General features: G+C 43.8%; 1 protein-coding gene and 1 non-coding gene across 2 annotated transcripts; one reads left to right on the forward strand and one right to left on the reverse strand.

The window, feature by feature from the left end:
* The first annotated feature begins 1,394 nt into the window (after positions 1–1,394).
* LOC112259541 lies at positions 1,395–1,467 on the forward strand. Its single transcript, XR_002954890.1, has one exon. It is a non-coding gene; the product is annotated as a small nucleolar RNA SNORD49 (small nucleolar RNA).
* A 472-nt stretch (positions 1,468–1,939) lies between these two features.
* Positions 1,940–14,478, reverse strand: LOC112259226 (fas-binding factor 1). The gene is made up of 26 exons (XM_042327891.1): positions 14,408–14,478; positions 13,250–13,274; positions 13,111–13,152; positions 12,927–13,005; positions 12,744–12,798; positions 12,607–12,657; positions 12,279–12,504; positions 12,101–12,136; positions 11,809–11,939; positions 11,665–11,704; positions 11,087–11,180; positions 10,611–10,893; positions 10,441–10,510; positions 10,246–10,308; positions 9,258–9,482; positions 9,035–9,084; positions 8,870–8,920; positions 8,581–8,709; positions 8,390–8,490; positions 8,084–8,290; positions 7,812–7,919; positions 6,239–6,333; positions 5,992–6,110; positions 3,291–3,474; positions 2,292–3,154; positions 1,940–2,088 (listed from the first exon to the last, which is right to left on the reverse strand). Exons 1-25 carry the CDS (start codon positions 14,474–14,476, stop codon positions 3,012–3,014), a joined length of 2,676 nt encoding a protein of 891 aa, XP_042183825.1. The 5' UTR covers positions 14,477–14,478; the 3' UTR covers positions 1,940–2,088; positions 2,292–3,011.
* Positions 14,479–17,636: the final 3,158 nt, after the last annotated feature.

Consider the following 17,636-nt stretch of genomic DNA (forward strand, 5'->3'; position numbering starts at 1 on the left):
TTTTTGTTTGTTTGGGGGGGGTGTAACTTTCTGCACCAACTCATAGCAAAATGCTTAAAAGACACTACGAACTCCAGTGTCAACCAGCCGCCATGAGTGTAAATTGTAAGTAACCACTGTTAGCCATGTGCAAAATGAGGTAGTTCGCTAACTGCTAGCCACATGGCTAGCTAACTTTCTGACAAAGTCTAGGCCTGGCCTGTTTAAATAACATTCAGAACCCTGGTGTTTCTGTAGATCAGGTTCGAACATACGTTACCTGATTTTCCTTATCACTTAACGGGTTTTAGTTGTTTTTTTTAGTAATCACTGGCGCAGGCCGCCTGAGTTGTGGGAACGTGGTCTGCGTCAACATTTGCGGCAGACTTGTGATTAATTTACTAGCGCGGAAACAAACTACAGTGGAAACAATGTATGTGGTTAGCTATGTATCCGTCTGATCTTTGTCTGCACCTTTCAGAGCCGTTTGAACGCTCTCCCATCTTAACTCACGTGGATGGAAGTCCTATGGGCTGTGTCCACTCAAGCGGTAAAACAATATCCATGATTTACGCTTGACCAGTTTTAAATTGGGCAGTTTGACAGTCAGATTTGAGCAGGTCTGAAGTGTCTGCCTAGCTTAATTAACAAGCCTGTGACGAAACAAGTTATCCCTGCCTGAACAACAGTGTTGACTTACTGAAACCCCAGAGATTTGATGGAAAACTCATGATTTGAATGGGTACGTTTTTGGCAGTAGTTGAGTGACTGTATTGTGTGGCGTAGTTTCTCAGGGTTATATGTAGCCATGTTGCATAGCAAGCTCATTAATTGAACTCGTGCCGTAATGGACTAATTGATACCATTTTTTGTAGTGTTGTGGCCTCGGAGGGTGAATGGACAGTTGCTTGGTAGGTACTTAGCTAGAACCTCTATGGTCTTGTGACTCAAATGGAGACATGGATTAGTTTTACTTAGCATTGAAGACTCTCTGAAATGCACAGAGGTCTGCCCCTGGAAATTCAAATACTGGTCCAAGATTGGTCACATGGGGGTGTATATGACGTTTGAAATGTATAAATATGACAATTTGAAATGTATAAATATGTGGCCTTTTTTTTGGGGGGGCCCTAAGTAACAATTTCAGTCTTTCCCATAAATGTTCCAACGTATGTAGTGTCAGAGAATATGTGGCGGGACGATTTTTTTGAACAACAGTGTTGACCTATAGAAACCCCTGAGACTTGATGGGAGATTCATATTGTGGCATAATGATTCATTAAAGTATTACCATGATGAACATGTATTAATATTTCAAATGTTTATAGTGCCGGTGGGTCAAGAGGACAGTTAATTGGTAAGTGCTCAGCTAGGTTTTAGGTTTACTTTACAGTGGATATAATGGTGACTGTGGTTTCAGAGATGAAAATGCTGCATAGGAAGTGCCGTCTGATGCGATAACTGACGCTGGATAAAGCTGCTCTGAGAAATTCACAGCCCTGAGTGTCACCATGCTTTTGGCAATTGTAGCATTGAACTAAATTAATGTAACTTCTTTACAGTTCTGCCAACCTGGATGTGAACCCCTGAAAATACAGCAAGTAATGCCATTGGGATCAGGTAACTACGTGAACTGAATTAGTCGTATGACTGATAATTAAATGGTATGAGTAATGGTGGCGCAGATGTGAAGAGGGTAACAAGCCTGTGATGAAACATGTTATCCCTGTCTGAACAGCAGTGTTGACTTACAGAAACCCCTGAGGCTTGATGGGAGATCCATATGTACTCACTTTCTGGTTTTATAAGGTAACAGTTGCCTGTTGGAGCCCTTGGCTTACTAGATGTTTTTCATTTTAGGTAATGGGGTCAAAGACGTGCCAAGGACCGGACTCAAGAACTGAAATTCACCAAAAGAATGATCAGTGACTGACTAAAAGAAACTAGTTCAATGCAAACATTAGAAAATGTCAAGTTTAATGGTGTACTTAAAACCAGAAAGTCACACAGCTCTAAGCCCCACAGTTAATCAGTGTGAAAGGCTGAATTATAAGGTGCTTTCTTGAGTGTGTCCAGGAAGAACTGCTCGTCCTGCAGAAAGTCACGATCCTAAGAAGATAAAACAAGTACATTTATCTACAATAAAGATTTGAAACTAATCTGCTTCCATCTTTACTAGACCATCAACAGTAATATTCAAAGCTGACTTCTGTTGTAAACTGCTTTGACCCTCAGAAATTGGCTCAAACTGTCTAACTTGGAACTGATTGTAATGTAAGCACTCGATTTGGTTAGTAATGTATTATAGTTACCTTCCCTGCTGTGTGCATGTGCAGGGCCAACCTGGCCTGGAGCTCTAGAGAACAGGGGTGAGGGCTGGCAAATAGCCTTGGTGGAGGCCATTTGAGGTACTGCCAACAGTATTGAAAATATTGTAAAATATGCTGTTCTGTGTTAGTTTGACAAATTAACAACAATTTGTTTTGTAAAAGGCTCCGCCCACCTGTGTATATAGGGGCCATGGATTGAGGGAAAGAAGTGATTGGGAGCCTGTGCTTGAGTCTCTCCATTGCTCTACGCTGGTTAGTTGATACACTAACATTGCCATTAGTCTGGATATGATTTGTACACAATTCAAAGGTGCTATATAGGAGGGCTGGCTGGAATGGAACCATTCCAACCATATTGCGCCGTTCCTGATGTGTACCAGCAGAGGCTGTTGGGAGATTGGCTGGTATAACCCCCCCCACACACACACACTTATTGACCTGATGGAGGTGCTGCTCCTCAGTCTCCACCTGTCTGGACTCCTGTAGGGCCTTCTCCCCATATTTTTCTGATGCCAGCTGCAAATACCGACGCAGGGCGCCCAGTCACAACATTGTGCTACCTCCTATCGCATACAACAACCAACGATTTATATACATTACTGTCAACCCAATAGCTAGCTAATAGTGATGAGGTTGTGGTCCAGACCTTGCTGAATGCCTCTACCTCCAGGGCACATGTCTTCAGCTGCAGGCCTGTACCACTCAGCCTCTCCTGTCCAGTTCCTCCCTCTGTCTCTCCAGAGCCTCCCTCTCCCGTGCTACAGCTGCCTCATGCTGCTTCAGGTCCACCTGTTCCTGGTGACTACTGAAGACGGCCTGTTTCAAAACTCTGCAAATCTCAATTGCTTGAGATCAAGTGAGTGAAATGTAATGACGATTGGGTTAGGTAAACTCCATTGCCTGAACATGGTAAAACTCTGGCATTTTGCATGCGACAATGCTAGACATACAAGCCTCTTGTCCTATCCTGGTCTGCAGTACCTGTGCCATGCTGATGATGGAGCCCTCTGTGGGCATCCCTCTCCAGTGCCCGGCTGGCCTCCTGCTCTGTTCGGTCCTGCCTCTGCTTCTCCTGGGTGTGGAACTGGGTCCACTCAGCCGCCAGCTTCCTTCTCTCCTCTGCACAGTGCTGCATTACCTGCTGCTGATCCTCCAACAAGGCACTCTAGACATGGAGGGGAGTAGGGGTCTTTGAAGTCAGTGTTTCCCAACCCTGGTCCTCAAGTACCCCCAACCTGACACCTCATTCAGGGCTTGATGATTAATTGAATCAGGTGTACTGTAGGAGCTACTTGAGGACCAGGGTTGGGAAACACTTGAGTAGGGATCTGGCAGATGTCTTGAACCACTTCTCCCTCAGTATATGTCTTTCTTTTGCCCTCTCCATGCTGATGTGCTGAGTTAGAGCGTCAGGCCTCGCTGAGATGAGTCGGCCTTAGCCTGCTCTGCATTCACTCTCCAGCGCTCCTACAACACAATCGTCATATTTAACATTCTGGAGAAATGGAAGGAAACGCTAACTATTTATGCAACTCAAGACCTCTCTTCATGAATATATTGATTTGGCTGTACAAGTACACCTTTTATTGGTGGCACTGGCGCGAGCTGCACATTCTACCTGGTCACCTCAATCAAAACATCAAATTTTGGGGTGGATAAAACCATGAAGTTGTTCAACAGTGAAGTGCATTAACCTCATGTCTGCTGTGCCACTGTACCTGCCTGTTTCAATGGTGCTGGATGCTGTAATGAGCGAGCCTCATGCATTTGCGGTGAAAATCACTTTGGAAGCAAGCTAGTTATGTTAAATGGAGGGGTCTCTACTTTCTGTAGGTATAACACATTTCTTAATGATCATTACTGAGCTCAAAGTGCACTTTTTTAGGACGTTACCTTTACTGTTAGATGAATGCATGTTTCTAGCAATAGGTGTTTATTTAGATCTAGCTAATGTGTTTTGGGTTTCCATTTCCTCAGGTGGTGAATGAGCACCAATTGAATTAGGCCTACATAAGGATGAAGGTACATTCATGTCTATATTCTGGAGCCCTATTTTGACTTGTGAACCAACAATTCATGACATTCACTGGACTAGGCTGCATATAAAAAATTTGAATCCTGCTTGGACATAACATCTGTCTGTTACACTCAAAGTTATCACGTGTACAGTCATGGCCAAAAGTTGAGAATGACATTCATTTTTGAAGTCTGCTGCCTCATTTTGTACGATGGCAATTTACCTATACCCCAGAATGTTATGAAAAGTCAGATTATTTACAAAGTCCCTCTTTGCCTTAAATGAACTGAATCCCCCAAAAACATTCCCACTCCATTTCAGCCCTGCCACAAAGGGACCAGCTGACATGTCAGTGATTCTCTTCTCTCACACAGGTGTGAGTGTTGATGACAAGGCTGGAGATCACTCTGTTATGACGATTGAGTTCAAATAAGACTGGAAGCTTCAAAAAGAGGGTGGTGCTTAAAATCATTGTTCTTCCTCTGTCAAACATGGTTGCTTCTCAGCCAAGAGAGTGGGCTCACTCACAATTTTGCCTAAGAACACAGCCATGAATAAAGAATGTTACCAAAACATCCTCCGAGAGCAACTTCTCCCAACCATCCAAGAACAGTTTGGTGATGAACAATGCCTTTTCCAGCATGATGGAGCATCTTGCCATAAGGCAAAAGTGATAACTAAGTGGCTTGGGGAACAAAACATACAGATATTTTGGGTCCATGGCCAGGAAACTCCCCAGACCTTAATCCCATTGAGAATTTGTGGTCAATCCTCAAGAGGCGGGTGGACAAACAAAAACCCACAAACTCATTGATTATGCAAGAATGGGCTGCCATCAGTCAGGATGCTAGGGCGGATTGCAGAGGTCTTAAAAAAGAAGGGTCAACACTGCAAATATTGACTCTTTGCATCAACTTCATGTAATTGTTAACAAAAGCCTTTGACACTTATAAAATGCTTGTAATTATTCTTCAGTATTCCATAGTAACATCTGACAAAAATATCTAGACACTGAAGCAGCAAACTTTGTGGAAAATAATATTTGTGTCATTCTCAACTTTTGGCCACGACTGTAGACCTTAGTGAAATGCTTACTTACAGGCTCTAACCAATAGTGCAAAACTGTATTAGGTGAATAATAGGTAAGTAAAGAAAGCCTATAAAAGTAGCGAGGCTATATACAGACACCGGTTAGTCAGGCTGAGGTTGTATGTACATATGGTTAAAGTGACTATGCATACATGGAGAGAGTAGCAGTAGCTTAAAAGAGGGGTTGGTAGGTGGGACACAATGCAGATGGCCCGGTTAGCCAATGTGCGGGAGCACTGGTTGGCCAGCCCAATTGAGGAAGTATGTACATGGATGTATAGTTAAAGTGACTGCATATATGATAAAGCATTGTGAATGATTTTATAAGATGGTGCCAAATTTTTTAAAATTAGGGGTGTGGTGCCACCAACAGAAAACGTTAGTCTGGAGCCCTGTGTTGACACACACAAAACCTCAAATGAAGTCACTCACGTTTTCCTTTACAATCCCATTTTCTTCCAGAGTGACATGGCAACAATTTTATTTATACAAGTAAGTCAATTAAGAATCGTATTTACAATGACGACCTATCACAGAAGCACAGTCAACAAAGACCTAACCTAATGTTCTCCTGACCTTCTCTAGTTGCCTCTGCTGCTCAGCCAGCTGGGTGTCCATCTTGGCGATGACTTCTTTGAGCCTTGTTCTCTCTTCTGCCATGGCCCTCTGCTGCTGGCCCAGACGGTCTTGCATCACTGAAACGAGTAGACAAGCTGACTTTCACATAATGTCATTCTCACTGACTGAAGGGAAAATAAATAGAAACTACTGTATTATGAAAATCATCGTTTTCTTTTCATAAAACTGAGTAGTGGTATGATACCCCGGAGCTGTTCGTCTCTCTGCCGTGCCCCCTGCTCCAGCCCCTGGGCAGTGTTCTCATGGGTGCTCTCCACCCGAGACGAAAGGTCCCCCAGCCTGTGGGAGAAATGCTCCATCTGATCAATCACCACTGTCAGGGACCTACAACACCAATACACAGAATGAGAGAGACTATATCAAATCAAATTTATTTATATAGCCCTTCGTACATCAGCTGATATCTCAAAGTGCTGTACAGAAACCCAGCCTAAAACCCCAAACAGCAAGCAATGCAGGTGTAGAAGCACGGTGGCTAGGAAAAACTCCGTAGAAAGGCCAAAACCTAGGAAGAAACCTAGAGAGGAACCAGGCTATGTGGGGTGGCCAGTCCTCTTCTGGCTGTGCCGGGTGGAGATTATAACAGAACATGGCCAAGATGTTCAAATGTTCATAAATGACCAGCATGGTCGTATAATAATAATAAGGCAGAACAGTTGAAACTGGAGCAGCACGGCCAGGTGGACTGGGGACAGCAAGGAGTCATCATGTCAGGTAGTCCTGGGGCATGGTCCTAGGGCTCAGGTCCTCAGAGAGAGCGAAAGAAAGAGAGAAAGAGAGGAGAGAATTAGAGAACGCACACTTAGATTCACACAGGACACCGAATAGGACAGGAGAAGTACTCCAGATATAACAAACTGACCCTAGCCCCCCCGACACATAAACTACTGCAGCATAAATACTGGAGGCTGAGACAGGAGGGGTCAGGAGACACTGTGGCCCCATCCGAGGACACCCCCGGACAGGGCCAAACAGGAAGGATATAACCCCACCCACTTTGCCAAAGCACAGCCCCCACACCACTAGAGGGATATCTTCAACCACCAACTTACCATCCTGAGACAAGGCTGAGTATAGCCCACAAAGATCTCTGCCATGGCACAACCCAAGGGGGGGCGCCAACCCAGACAGGATGACCACATCAGTGAATCAACCCACTCAGGTGACGCACCCCTTCCAGGGACGGCATGAGAGAGCCCGAGTAAGCCAGTGACTCAGCCCATGTATTAGGGTTAGAGGCAGAGAATCCCAGTGGAAAGAGGGGAACCGGCCAGGCAGAGACAGCAAGGGCGGTTCGTTGCTCCAGAGCCTTTCCGTTCACCTTCCCACTCAGGGGCCAGACTACACTCAATCACATGACCCACTGAAGAGATAAGTCTTCAGTAAAGACTTAAAGGTTGAGACCGAGTTTGCGTCTCTGACATGGGTAGGCAGACCGTTCCATAAAAATGGAGCTCTATAGGAGAAAGCCCTGCCTCCAGCTGTTTGCTTAGAAATTCTAGGGACAATTAGGAGGCCTGCGTCTTGTGACCGTAGCGTACGTGTAGGTATGTACGGCAGGACCAAATCAGAGAGATAGGTAGGAGTAAGCCCATGTAATGCTTTGTAGGTTAGCAGTAAAACCTATATGATGTCAACTGTAGTAAGTTACAAGTTTGGTTACATGTAGCATGTCTTCTGTATAATTCTTATGCCACGGTCGGAGATTAAGCAGAGTATGGTTAAAAATTAGTATTGAGTAGAAATGCATGTGTGACCTGGTTTGTGATGTGGCACTGGTCACAGCATCAATCTCCTCATCCTTCAATCTCTTCAGCCTCTGGACCTGATCCTCATGGTCTTTCTTCATCTCCAAAATATACTTCCTAGAGGAAGTAAACCGTGACAGAGCAAATAAAAATTAAGGAACATTATGGAAATATAAAGATAACATACATTCTTTTATCCACAAGCAGTGAAAATAGCTGGGCTTTAGGGAGAAAATACAGGCATCTCTTGTTCTCTAATGTGGTATCTTGCAGCCCCCTACCTTTGTAGGTCTCTGAGTCTCTCCACCTCTCGGTCTCTGTCCTGCTGGGTTTGGGCCAGTCTCCGCTGGTGCTGTGCCTGCAGCTTCATACACTCCTGTTCAGCTATTTGTGTGACCGTGGCTAGGCGCTCTGCTAGGTCCTCGCATTCCTGTCGTGCCCGTGCTTCTCGCTGTGCCGCGGAATCGTCAAGCAGCTTCACACGAGCCCTGGTGGATGCACACACACACACTCTTTTGGGTAAAGAGGTAGTGATTCAGTCTGTGGTGGTGGCAGGACCTCTATAGGTCTCCGAGCTCCTGTCATACCTGTGTGTGTTTTCCATGAGCTCAGTGTCCTGCTTGTGTCTCTGCTGAACACTCTCCAGCAACATCTGGTTCTGGTCTAGCTCCTGCTGTAGAGATCTCACCTGGAAGAGAAGACGCAGTTTTCAGAGCTGAATGTTTATGGAAGTGGCAGAAAGAGGAAGAGCACTGTCAAAAAGACAGTTGATAGATACCTGTCCCTCCAGTTTGATGATGCAGGCCTGTAAACCTAGATGTCCATTCTGCTTCTCAGTCGCTCTCTTCTGTCTCTGCAGCCCAGCTTCATCCACAGCTCCCCCTAACCCCAGCAGCTGGGACGCCAACTATGGTCAGAGACGGATACCAAAGTAAAGTTAACGAAGACTCTCAAAAGAGAACATTTGATAAAACCTGAGTTATCTGTGTTCACATTAGTAAAAACAAATGAATGGGGAAGTGTTTCCATCAAATGAAAAGGTCATTGTGATTGGAGAATTGTTTTACCTGCTGCTGTTGTAGTAAGAGCTGTTGCAAACTGTTGGCTGACAGAGACATCTGTTTAAAAGAGTGGAAGAGTTAAATCATGAAATAAGTGACTTATGGTTTCCAAAAAATCATCCATAATGACAACAGGGCATATAAATGAAATATAGAAAAGCCTCTACATACCTGTGGTTGGACAGCAGGTGCAGTGTTCTGCATCTGGCTTTGCTGTGGCACTGGGAAACCAAGAACAGCATATGTCAATCAGGACAATCTGCCCATCATCAATGCCAGTGATTGATAAGAAACTAGAAGCATAACTATTAGAAATATGAATACAGTTAGAAAGTTATTCAAATGACTACTGTCCATAAGCTATCCATCCCTATGTTTCCCTAAGAGTACCTACACCGCATTCTGCCAGGCATTATAGCATGGGGCATGGGGCCAGACAGACTGCCATGGCTGGGCAGGGTAGTTAGGGGGCAGCTCTGCTTGACTTGGCCATCCTGGCTCCCTGTGATCCTGCAGGGCTGGTGGATGGTACTGCGGGGGCAGGGGGAAGCTAATGGTAGCAGAGGTTGGCAGGGGAGAGGGGTCTGGTCAGGATAGAAGCCTACTCTAGCAGACACAGCTGTGGATAGAAAGGGGGAAACTAGTTTAGAGGAAGAGAAAGGTTGAGGTTTGGTGGGTGGATGTTGGATGACTATTGTGGGGGATTGTGGAAGAGATGAGTGGACTGCTCGACTGGTATCTGTGGGGAGTGGAGAGCTGATGTGTGCCTTTGACAGGACTGTGGGTTGTGGATGTGAGAAAGGCTCAGTACGGGTCTTAGGTGTTGGTGAGTGAGGGGTGTGGTCTGTGTGCGAATTCTGCCTGATAGTTTCTTCGGCAGTGGAATGAGCTGGTCGGGGTTGGGCATGACTCTTTGTCCCTATTGGCTCAGCTGGGTCACTAATGAATGTGTGATTGGTTTCCTGTGTCTGCTCAGGAGGGTCAGTTGGGATAGGGGTAGACATTCTAGTAGGCTCTGGGTCAGCCAAATGACTAGAAAGGGACTTGGCTTGGAAAAACGAAACGTTTGTTATAAAAGATGCTTCCCGTGTGGTAGAAGTTGAATAGCACAACGTAGCGGGAAAAGGGACATGGTTAGCTGGGTCCTCTAAGATGGGAGTGAGTAATATACCAGGCCTGAACCTCTCTCACTGGGGTAGAATGAGCAGTAGGGCTGGGCTGTCTGTGGGAGGGCTCCCTGGGCAGAGGAGAATCTCTTGAAGAGAAGGAACATAATCCTGACCTCAATGTCCAAAAGCACCAGAACTCATATAGCACACTGGGGCAATATTGCAGTGGTAGATATTATACATCACAGCTATTTAGATTAAGGTTGATCATACCCTGGTTCCTTGTTGGGGGTGGATGCATCTTTCCTCCTGGAAGCTGGTGAAGAACCACGTTTGCTGAGGAAGTAACAGACAACCAATGTCAACATACTGAGATGTATGCAGTTGCTTCTAATGTAGGTGTTTCTCTAGAACTGTGGTAGTATGACCCAGCCTTCAATGTATAGTACCCTAGTCCTACAGCCTTACCTGAGAAACGACTCCAGATCCACCTCGTCTCCAAACCCCAGAAAGTCTTCCTGGATTGTCCTCTTTTTCTCTGACCGTGTGGATGATTGAGTCTTCTTCCTGCTCAATGCCCCCGATAGCCAATCATCTTCATCCTTTTGGCTTGCAGAGACCTCTACACTGGGTCCTACTGGTTTGGGGGATTTAAAGGAGGTGTTTGGAGTCTCTGTCGATGGCTGTGGAATGAGGTTGCCAGACGAGGAGGGTTTGCTTCCCACTGACGAAGAGGAGGGGGTCTTCAAGGGTTCTGGTACAGGCGGGGGCTCTTCCTTCTTTTCCTCCTCCTCATCATCTACCTGCGAGAGCCCCAGCCAGTCTGCAGCAGGCCGGGGGAAGGTAGGGGTGAGCGTGGTGGGGGTGATGGGTTTGGGTTTCTTCTCAGGAGAAGAGGCACTGTTGTCCTCAGTGGAGAATCTGAAAAGGAGTGGCTAATCTTAGATGGTGGCCATTTCCTTTGACATACACTCTGGTCCATTAATTTACATAGATAATCTTCAGGAACTCAGATTATATCTAAATATGATGGACTTGTTATTGACCCAACCTTGGTTGATCCAGGCTTTGACCAAAACAAACTATGAGGACTTCTGCTAGAGCTCTGACTTACCTGACCGACTGTCTGCATGAGTGGCGTCCCTCAGGTGTAGTGACCAGTGTAGGTTGATAGGAACCAAACGTCAGCTCTTCTTCTAGGAAGGGGTCTGACAAAGGGAAACATCAAATCTCATTTCATTCAAGAATACCATATCACACTTTAAATACAAAAACATGGAGTGTTAGCTAACCTTAGTAGTGGGGGTATCCTGATGATGCTTCTGCTTTTCCTGCTCCTGCGTAGGGTCCTTCGTCTCCCCTGTTAGAGGGCGCTCCAGAAGGCGAGGGGACGTCCCACACCCCAGAATCTCATCTAGCCTGGTGCGTGCTCTTTGAGGGAGCTCACTGCTGCTAGAGACAGTCAGCGCAGAGGAACAGGGAGGGTGCATTTCCAATGAACTTTTTGTTGGGTTTATCATAGTCCATAGGTTTTGTGATAGCCTTGGTTGGAACTGATGATGTTGACTGAGGCATTTGAGACCCTACCTCTCGTTCTTTGGTATGAGCACGGTCTCATTCTTCTTAGGGCTTTCTTTGGGACTCTCCCCAAACCCCAATGCATCCATTAGGTCATCCTCGTCATCATCAAACGTAAGCTCGTCCCGCTTCTTTGGAACTGGAGCTGGTGAGGCTACAGGAGAAATGTATGCATTTGATACCCAAAAGAAGAGCGAGCCAGAATGTATGTTACAATGTATAAATTCACAAATAAAACACACAAAAAGGTTCACCAACCTGTTTCTTTATGATAGGGGAGTCTGGGGGCAGCACTGATCTCTCTGGAGGAGCTTGTTTGATGATTTTTGGCTCATTTTTGTCTTCTATGGGTAGATCCTCTAACAGGTCAGCCAAAGGGTCATCAAAGTCTGTAGACAACAGATATGATACCAGAGCTTTTGATTCTGTTTTGATATTAATATGCTTTATGGTGTGTTAAGAACTCTACACTTAGGGCCACTCTAATGGATTTTACAGTTGACCTGATATTTTGTGGTCTATACATGGGTCCAACTGTTAACTTTGGTACCTTTTGTGGCTGTTGTTGGGGCAAGAATATCATCATCTGAAGCAATGCAGCAATAGGAAGAAATAATGTACAATTATGTATATTTGCATTGTATTAATACTAATTTGGTGGCCCGGGTCATTGATAACCAATGGTGTAGCCAGACTAGCCAAAGACCCAGACAGGACAGTCACCTCACCAGTGAAGCTGAACCTCTTGTAGCCATGTGCTGTCGATGCAGGAGCAGAACTTGGCTTCTTCTCCTCAATGTGTAGCTCATCTGAGATTCCTCCTCCTTTTAACTTGTTTCCTGATTTAGGAGGATTTTTCGTAGGTCCTCCAATGCCGGAGCCTTTACTCTGAGCTGGGGCTGAACTGGGCTTTTTCTTTGATCCAAAGAGATCAGCGTCCATATCATCTATGTCCTATGTAAGGATAAGACAGACACAGCTGGGTTATGAACGTTCACACATAAAGCCTGGAGTCTTACTCCCTGGGGAGACGTCATTAGAACAAGGCATCATTACCTTCATGCTCTCCAGTAAGGCTGTGGGATCAGCCTCAGAAACATCAGAGCCCTGGATTGGAAGTGAATATAAAAGATGTATATGGAAAACAGTCAACAGCCTCCCTGCTATACTTAATGTATGACCTGCCAACTCACCTCATTTTCAGCTTCCTCAGCCAGTTTGCTGAAGAAGTCGTCGCCCAATAGTGAGCTGGAGAACCAAAACGCATAGAATTAGCAAGCAGACTGACAGTATCCTCTGTCTAAATGGTCAAGAAAGAAAGAGTTGAGACTACTCTCTGATCTGGCAGTACATTTTTTCAGTCCCAGTTAACTCACTGTTTTCCACTGCGTGATGGTAGAGGAGGTCCTAGTCTGCCTGCTTCACGGGCCGGAGCTTTGGCCTTCACTGGGAAATCTGTACAAATAACAGGAAAACTTTACCATCACTACACAGTGTGTACTTGCAGTATATTATACTAATGATTTGTCATAGATCTGTTGTAGGGATGTAATCACATACCATCATCTCCCAACAGGTCTCCTAACATATCATCAATTGAACCTGTAGTACAAAAACATCATATTGAATGAATCTGTGAGCTCCATTCAAGTTGTATTGTGCAGGATTTAAATTGGTAAATAACAACAGAGGGACTTACTCTTCTGTCCTTTCTTCTGTTTAGCCTGTATCGATTAGGAACACATAGGATAGGGGGTGGGTTTCATTTGTGGAATTTTTCAACAGGAATCTGTTCCAAAAACGTCGTACAAGATTGCCAAACAACGCATACAAAGTAGCACGATAAATTCACCTTGCTAACTAGCTGTCGAATAGGCATCAACTCACCACATAGCTTATTCTTAATGTTTGTCCATAGGCTACCAGAGTGAGGACAGACATTTTTCGGAATAAACGCGAGGAGTGAAAAACTTAATGACATACCCGGTAGGGAGTGGGCTATCTTATTCGGCCGCTATACAACTTTGTATGCGTTGTTTGTTGGCAAGCTTGTTATTTACGAAGTTTCTGGAACAGATTCCTGTTGGAACGTTCAATAAATTATACCCACCCAGGTTAGGGTTTTTAAAACAAAGTTCACTGCAGTCAATGGGGTGACTGGCACTTGAATAAACTAAGCTTTAACTAGAAGCTATCTTGTTGTGGGGAATTATCTAGCTCTCAACAACCTATACTGAGCACTATTACATCTTAAGAGGGTTGATCTTGCAGAATGACCAATAATGTATTAGGAGACTTGTGATAAAAGACTCTTATCTTGATTTAGATAGAATACGATACTTACCATGATGTTTCTCTGACTGCAGCAGCGTTAAATCTGAGCAAATTTAATAGCTAATATTAGTTAGCTAGCTCAAGTAAAGCGTCAAGGTGACTAATGGTAACCACAGCGAAGGGAAATCCCAACAAGTCTGCAAATTTTCTTTGGCTAGACGACTAGAAGCTACTGTCTGTAGCTATTCGTTCACAAACTTCGCTAGTATATTTGGTCACAAGCTACCTTTTTTAAAATTTGGAAACAACGGACAAATAATGCTGAGTGTGGACTCAGCCTGGTGTTGTAACGTTACCACCAGCACTAGCTACATTCAAATGACATGGAAAGGCGGTTGTCTCATCATGAAGGCATTTAACGTTAACTGTGTAGCTAACGTTAGCTAGAAAATCAAAACGTACTCCCTCTGATTGACCAGGTTGAATGACTGAATACTAACTTAGATATTTAGAGTAAATCTAACCATCCCTCAATTTAAGTTAATATAATACCAATCCATATGCTTTTATCAGAGTGTTTTACCCGCAGGTTCCTCTGTTGTAGCATTTTCAACGTACACTCCCTGTTTACCAGTGAATTATTGGTAAACATTATGTTTGGTCACCACTAGGTGGCGTTTCAGGTTAGAACATTTCATAATATCAGTTATTATTGTACAGAATAGCAGAATATAGAATAACAAATATTGCTTTTATCTAGCTAAATACTTTTTGTTTAATTGCAGGTCAGTATTGGTGTACATAAGCGAAGTAAATGATTATATAACAACATTGTTAATGGGTCTACATAGCTAATCATTCAGTCAGTGGTGGTGATGGACTGTAAAAACTATACCCAACAAAATCTCAGTGGCACGAACAGATGAAGTAAAGGACAACTCCACCCAAAAACTATCTTTTGGTATTTGTTTCTTTAGTCCATTGTTGATTTAGGCCCTTATGTTAGGCCCTGATCTGGCTATGCAATATGACTGTAGGCTACACTAGTTCATTTAGCGGACAAGATTTGCTTATAATTCCTATGGCATTATTTTATATTATTTTATAGTAAGAGGAATACAATTGAATTGAATATAGCTGAATAAAATAGAAAATATATTTTTCCAAAACGGTTTCAGAGGGAGTGCGCACATGCAGTTATTCTGTATTGAGCACAGTTAACAAAGTGATCATTAGAAACAGGTCCTCCTATATGCTTAATTATTTATGCAACTTTAGTTGTGATACAAATCTTAAGCTATATGTTTGGATTTCTAATACATTCTAAGGCTGCATGATGCGACTCCAATATTCAGAACTGGTCAATAATTACTTTAAATGTTTTAATTTTTTTTGTTGGGACCCCGCAGGTAGCATATGAACACGTCATAAGCAATGGCAAAATGTAGGAAATTAACTTTAAAGGTTGACTTTGGGCACAAAAAACAGTCAAACTCCTCTTTCTCAATTTTCAAACATTCATTTATAATTTAAAACAAAACATGTTAATTAAGTATGTTAAAAGCAGCTTTTCCGTCTCGCTTTTTTAAAGGTTGCTAGATTGAATCCCTGAGCTGACAAGGTACAAATCTGTCATTCTGCCCCTGAACAAGGCAGTTAACCCACTGTTCCTAGGCGTCATTGTAAATAAGAATTTGTTCTCAACTGACTTGCCTAGTTAAATAAAGACCGCTGATTGGCCAGTTTATCCTCAGGAGAATGACATCATCCTCTGAGGAAATAGCAAGCATTTTTTAAATGGTCTGTTTGAGATACAAGTTTGAGGTGGGGTGTTTTTTCTCAAATTCATGCTTTGGTCACCAATATGAGTATAGGATGAGTCAACAACATTATCTGGGTATGAGCTTACAGAATATGAACTTTTAAAAGTGAGATTTTCACTTTAAAACTGCAACATTTTCTCTCTGCATCATGGCAAAATGTGAAGAGTAGCAGAAAATTAACTTAACTGTACATTTTTCTCAGACTCATGAAAAGATGTGTAGAATAGCATTATAAAACTGCAGATCTCTCTGCCCCATGGCAAAACGTGTTGAAATGCAGGAAGTTAGCTGTTTTCCTAAAACATATAACATAATTAGTGGCCAGTCAAAACTCTGTTTTCAGATGAGATTGCGCAATGACTGGGTTTATAAGAATACAAGTTTCACCAAGCTCTGTAGGCTATGGGCTCTCCAACCCTGTTCAGGGGTTATTTGGACACTTTAGGTGTGATACAAACATTATCAAAACATATAAGCCTATGGGCTAGGATACAAGTCGCAAAAAAATGCATGCACTGTTTCTTTAGACTGCACACCAGGGCCGTTGCCAGAATTAATCCGTTGGACGGACCTTTGATTTTCATAGGTGGGCACGTTTTTTCACGGGACATCCTGTGTGCGTGCATGTGCTTGCGCGTTCATAATTTTTTTTATTGGTGTTATAGTAAAGACCATTGGCAGCTCCTGAGTTTCAAGTTTGGGGAAGCTTACAATTTATCCTACCATTTCTACCGATCTGCGTGACAGTTACGATGATTTTTATATGCGCATTTTTGTGGAACAGTTTCATTTCAATAATAACGTTTTATTTATTCAAACCCATTCTCACGTGGTTAATCATCAAATCTGAAATAAAATGATAAAAATCTAAAAGTTAAAATATGGGCAAATTGATACACTGTGGTCCACTGGCGGCTAGAGAAATGAGTGCATAGAACTCAGAGATAGCCTATAGCCCAACGCAGCAGTAGACCTATAACTTCCACGTCAACTAAGTAAAACACAACTAAGTAAAATACAGAGGCCTAAAGCCAACAAATAAAGACAGCAGAAAATATCTTGATGAAAATTCTGTTTCTTTCAATCACATTCATCTCTCTATTCCGACTGTCTGCCTCCCTTTCTATATATCTTACTAGTGAAGTGCCACGTTGTATCAAAACATCAACTTGGTGTGGCCAGAAGCTGTAGCTAACTTGCAACATTTTATCAACTAGCCTGTTCCAGGGCCTCAGAGTTTCCAACACGCCAGTGAGCTCAGGACATACAGCTGTTTTAATGACTCTTCCACTGGATACAGTGCATTCGGAAAGTATTCAGACCCCTTGACTTTTTCCATATTTTTTGTTACATTACAGCCTTATTCTAAAATGGATTAAATACAAAAAAAATCCTCATCATTCTACACACAATACCGCATAATGCTGTCCTTGCTGTCTCTGCCTGGCCGGTTCCCCTCTTTCCACTGGGATTCTCTGCCTCTAACCCTATTACAGGGGCTGGGTCACTGGCTTACTGGGGCTCTCTCATGCTGTCCCTGGAGGGGGTGCGTCACCTGAGTGGGTTGATTCACTGTTGTGGTCATCCTGTCTGGGTTGGCGCCCCCCTTGGGTTGTGCCGTGGCGGAGATCTTTGTGGGCTATACTCAGCCTTGTCTCAGGATGGTAAGTTGGTGGTTGAAGATATCCCTCTAGTGGTGTGGGGGCTGTGCTTTGGCAAAGTGGGTGGGGTTATATCCTTCCTGTTTGGCCCTGTCCGGGGTGACCTCGGATGGGGCCACAGTGTCTCCTGACCCCTCCTGTCTCAGCCTCCAGTATTTATGCTGCAGTAGTTTATGTGTCGGGGGGCTGGGGTCAGTTTGTTATATCTGGAGTACTTCTCCTGTCCTATTCGGTGTCCTGTGTGAATCTAAGTGTGCGTTCTCTAATTCTCTCCTTCTCTCTTTCTTTCTCTCTCTCGGAGGACCTGAGCCCTAGGACCTGAGCTCCA

This window comes from Oncorhynchus tshawytscha, linkage group LG09, assembly GCF_018296145.1.
Source record: "Oncorhynchus tshawytscha isolate Ot180627B linkage group LG09, Otsh_v2.0, whole genome shotgun sequence".
Classification (NCBI taxonomy): Eukaryota; Metazoa; Chordata; class Actinopteri; order Salmoniformes; family Salmonidae; genus Oncorhynchus; species Oncorhynchus tshawytscha.

What these genes read in the sequence shown, in the direction of transcription:
- LOC112259226 (XM_042327891.1), bottom strand. Translation starts at nt 14,476, where the DNA reads ATGTTTACCAATAATTCACTGGTAAACAGGGAGTGTACGTTGAAAATG. An exon ending in GATCTGGAGTCGTTTCTCAG is followed by an intron (nt 10,309 to 10,440) that starts GTAAGGCTGTAG and finishes TTACTTCCTCAG; the next exon opens with CAAACGTGGTTCTTCACCAG. An exon ending in AATGCCTGGCAGAATGCGGT is followed by an intron (nt 9,085 to 9,257) that starts GTAGGTACTCTT and finishes TTGGTTTCCCAG; the next exon opens with TGCCACAGCAAAGCCAGATG.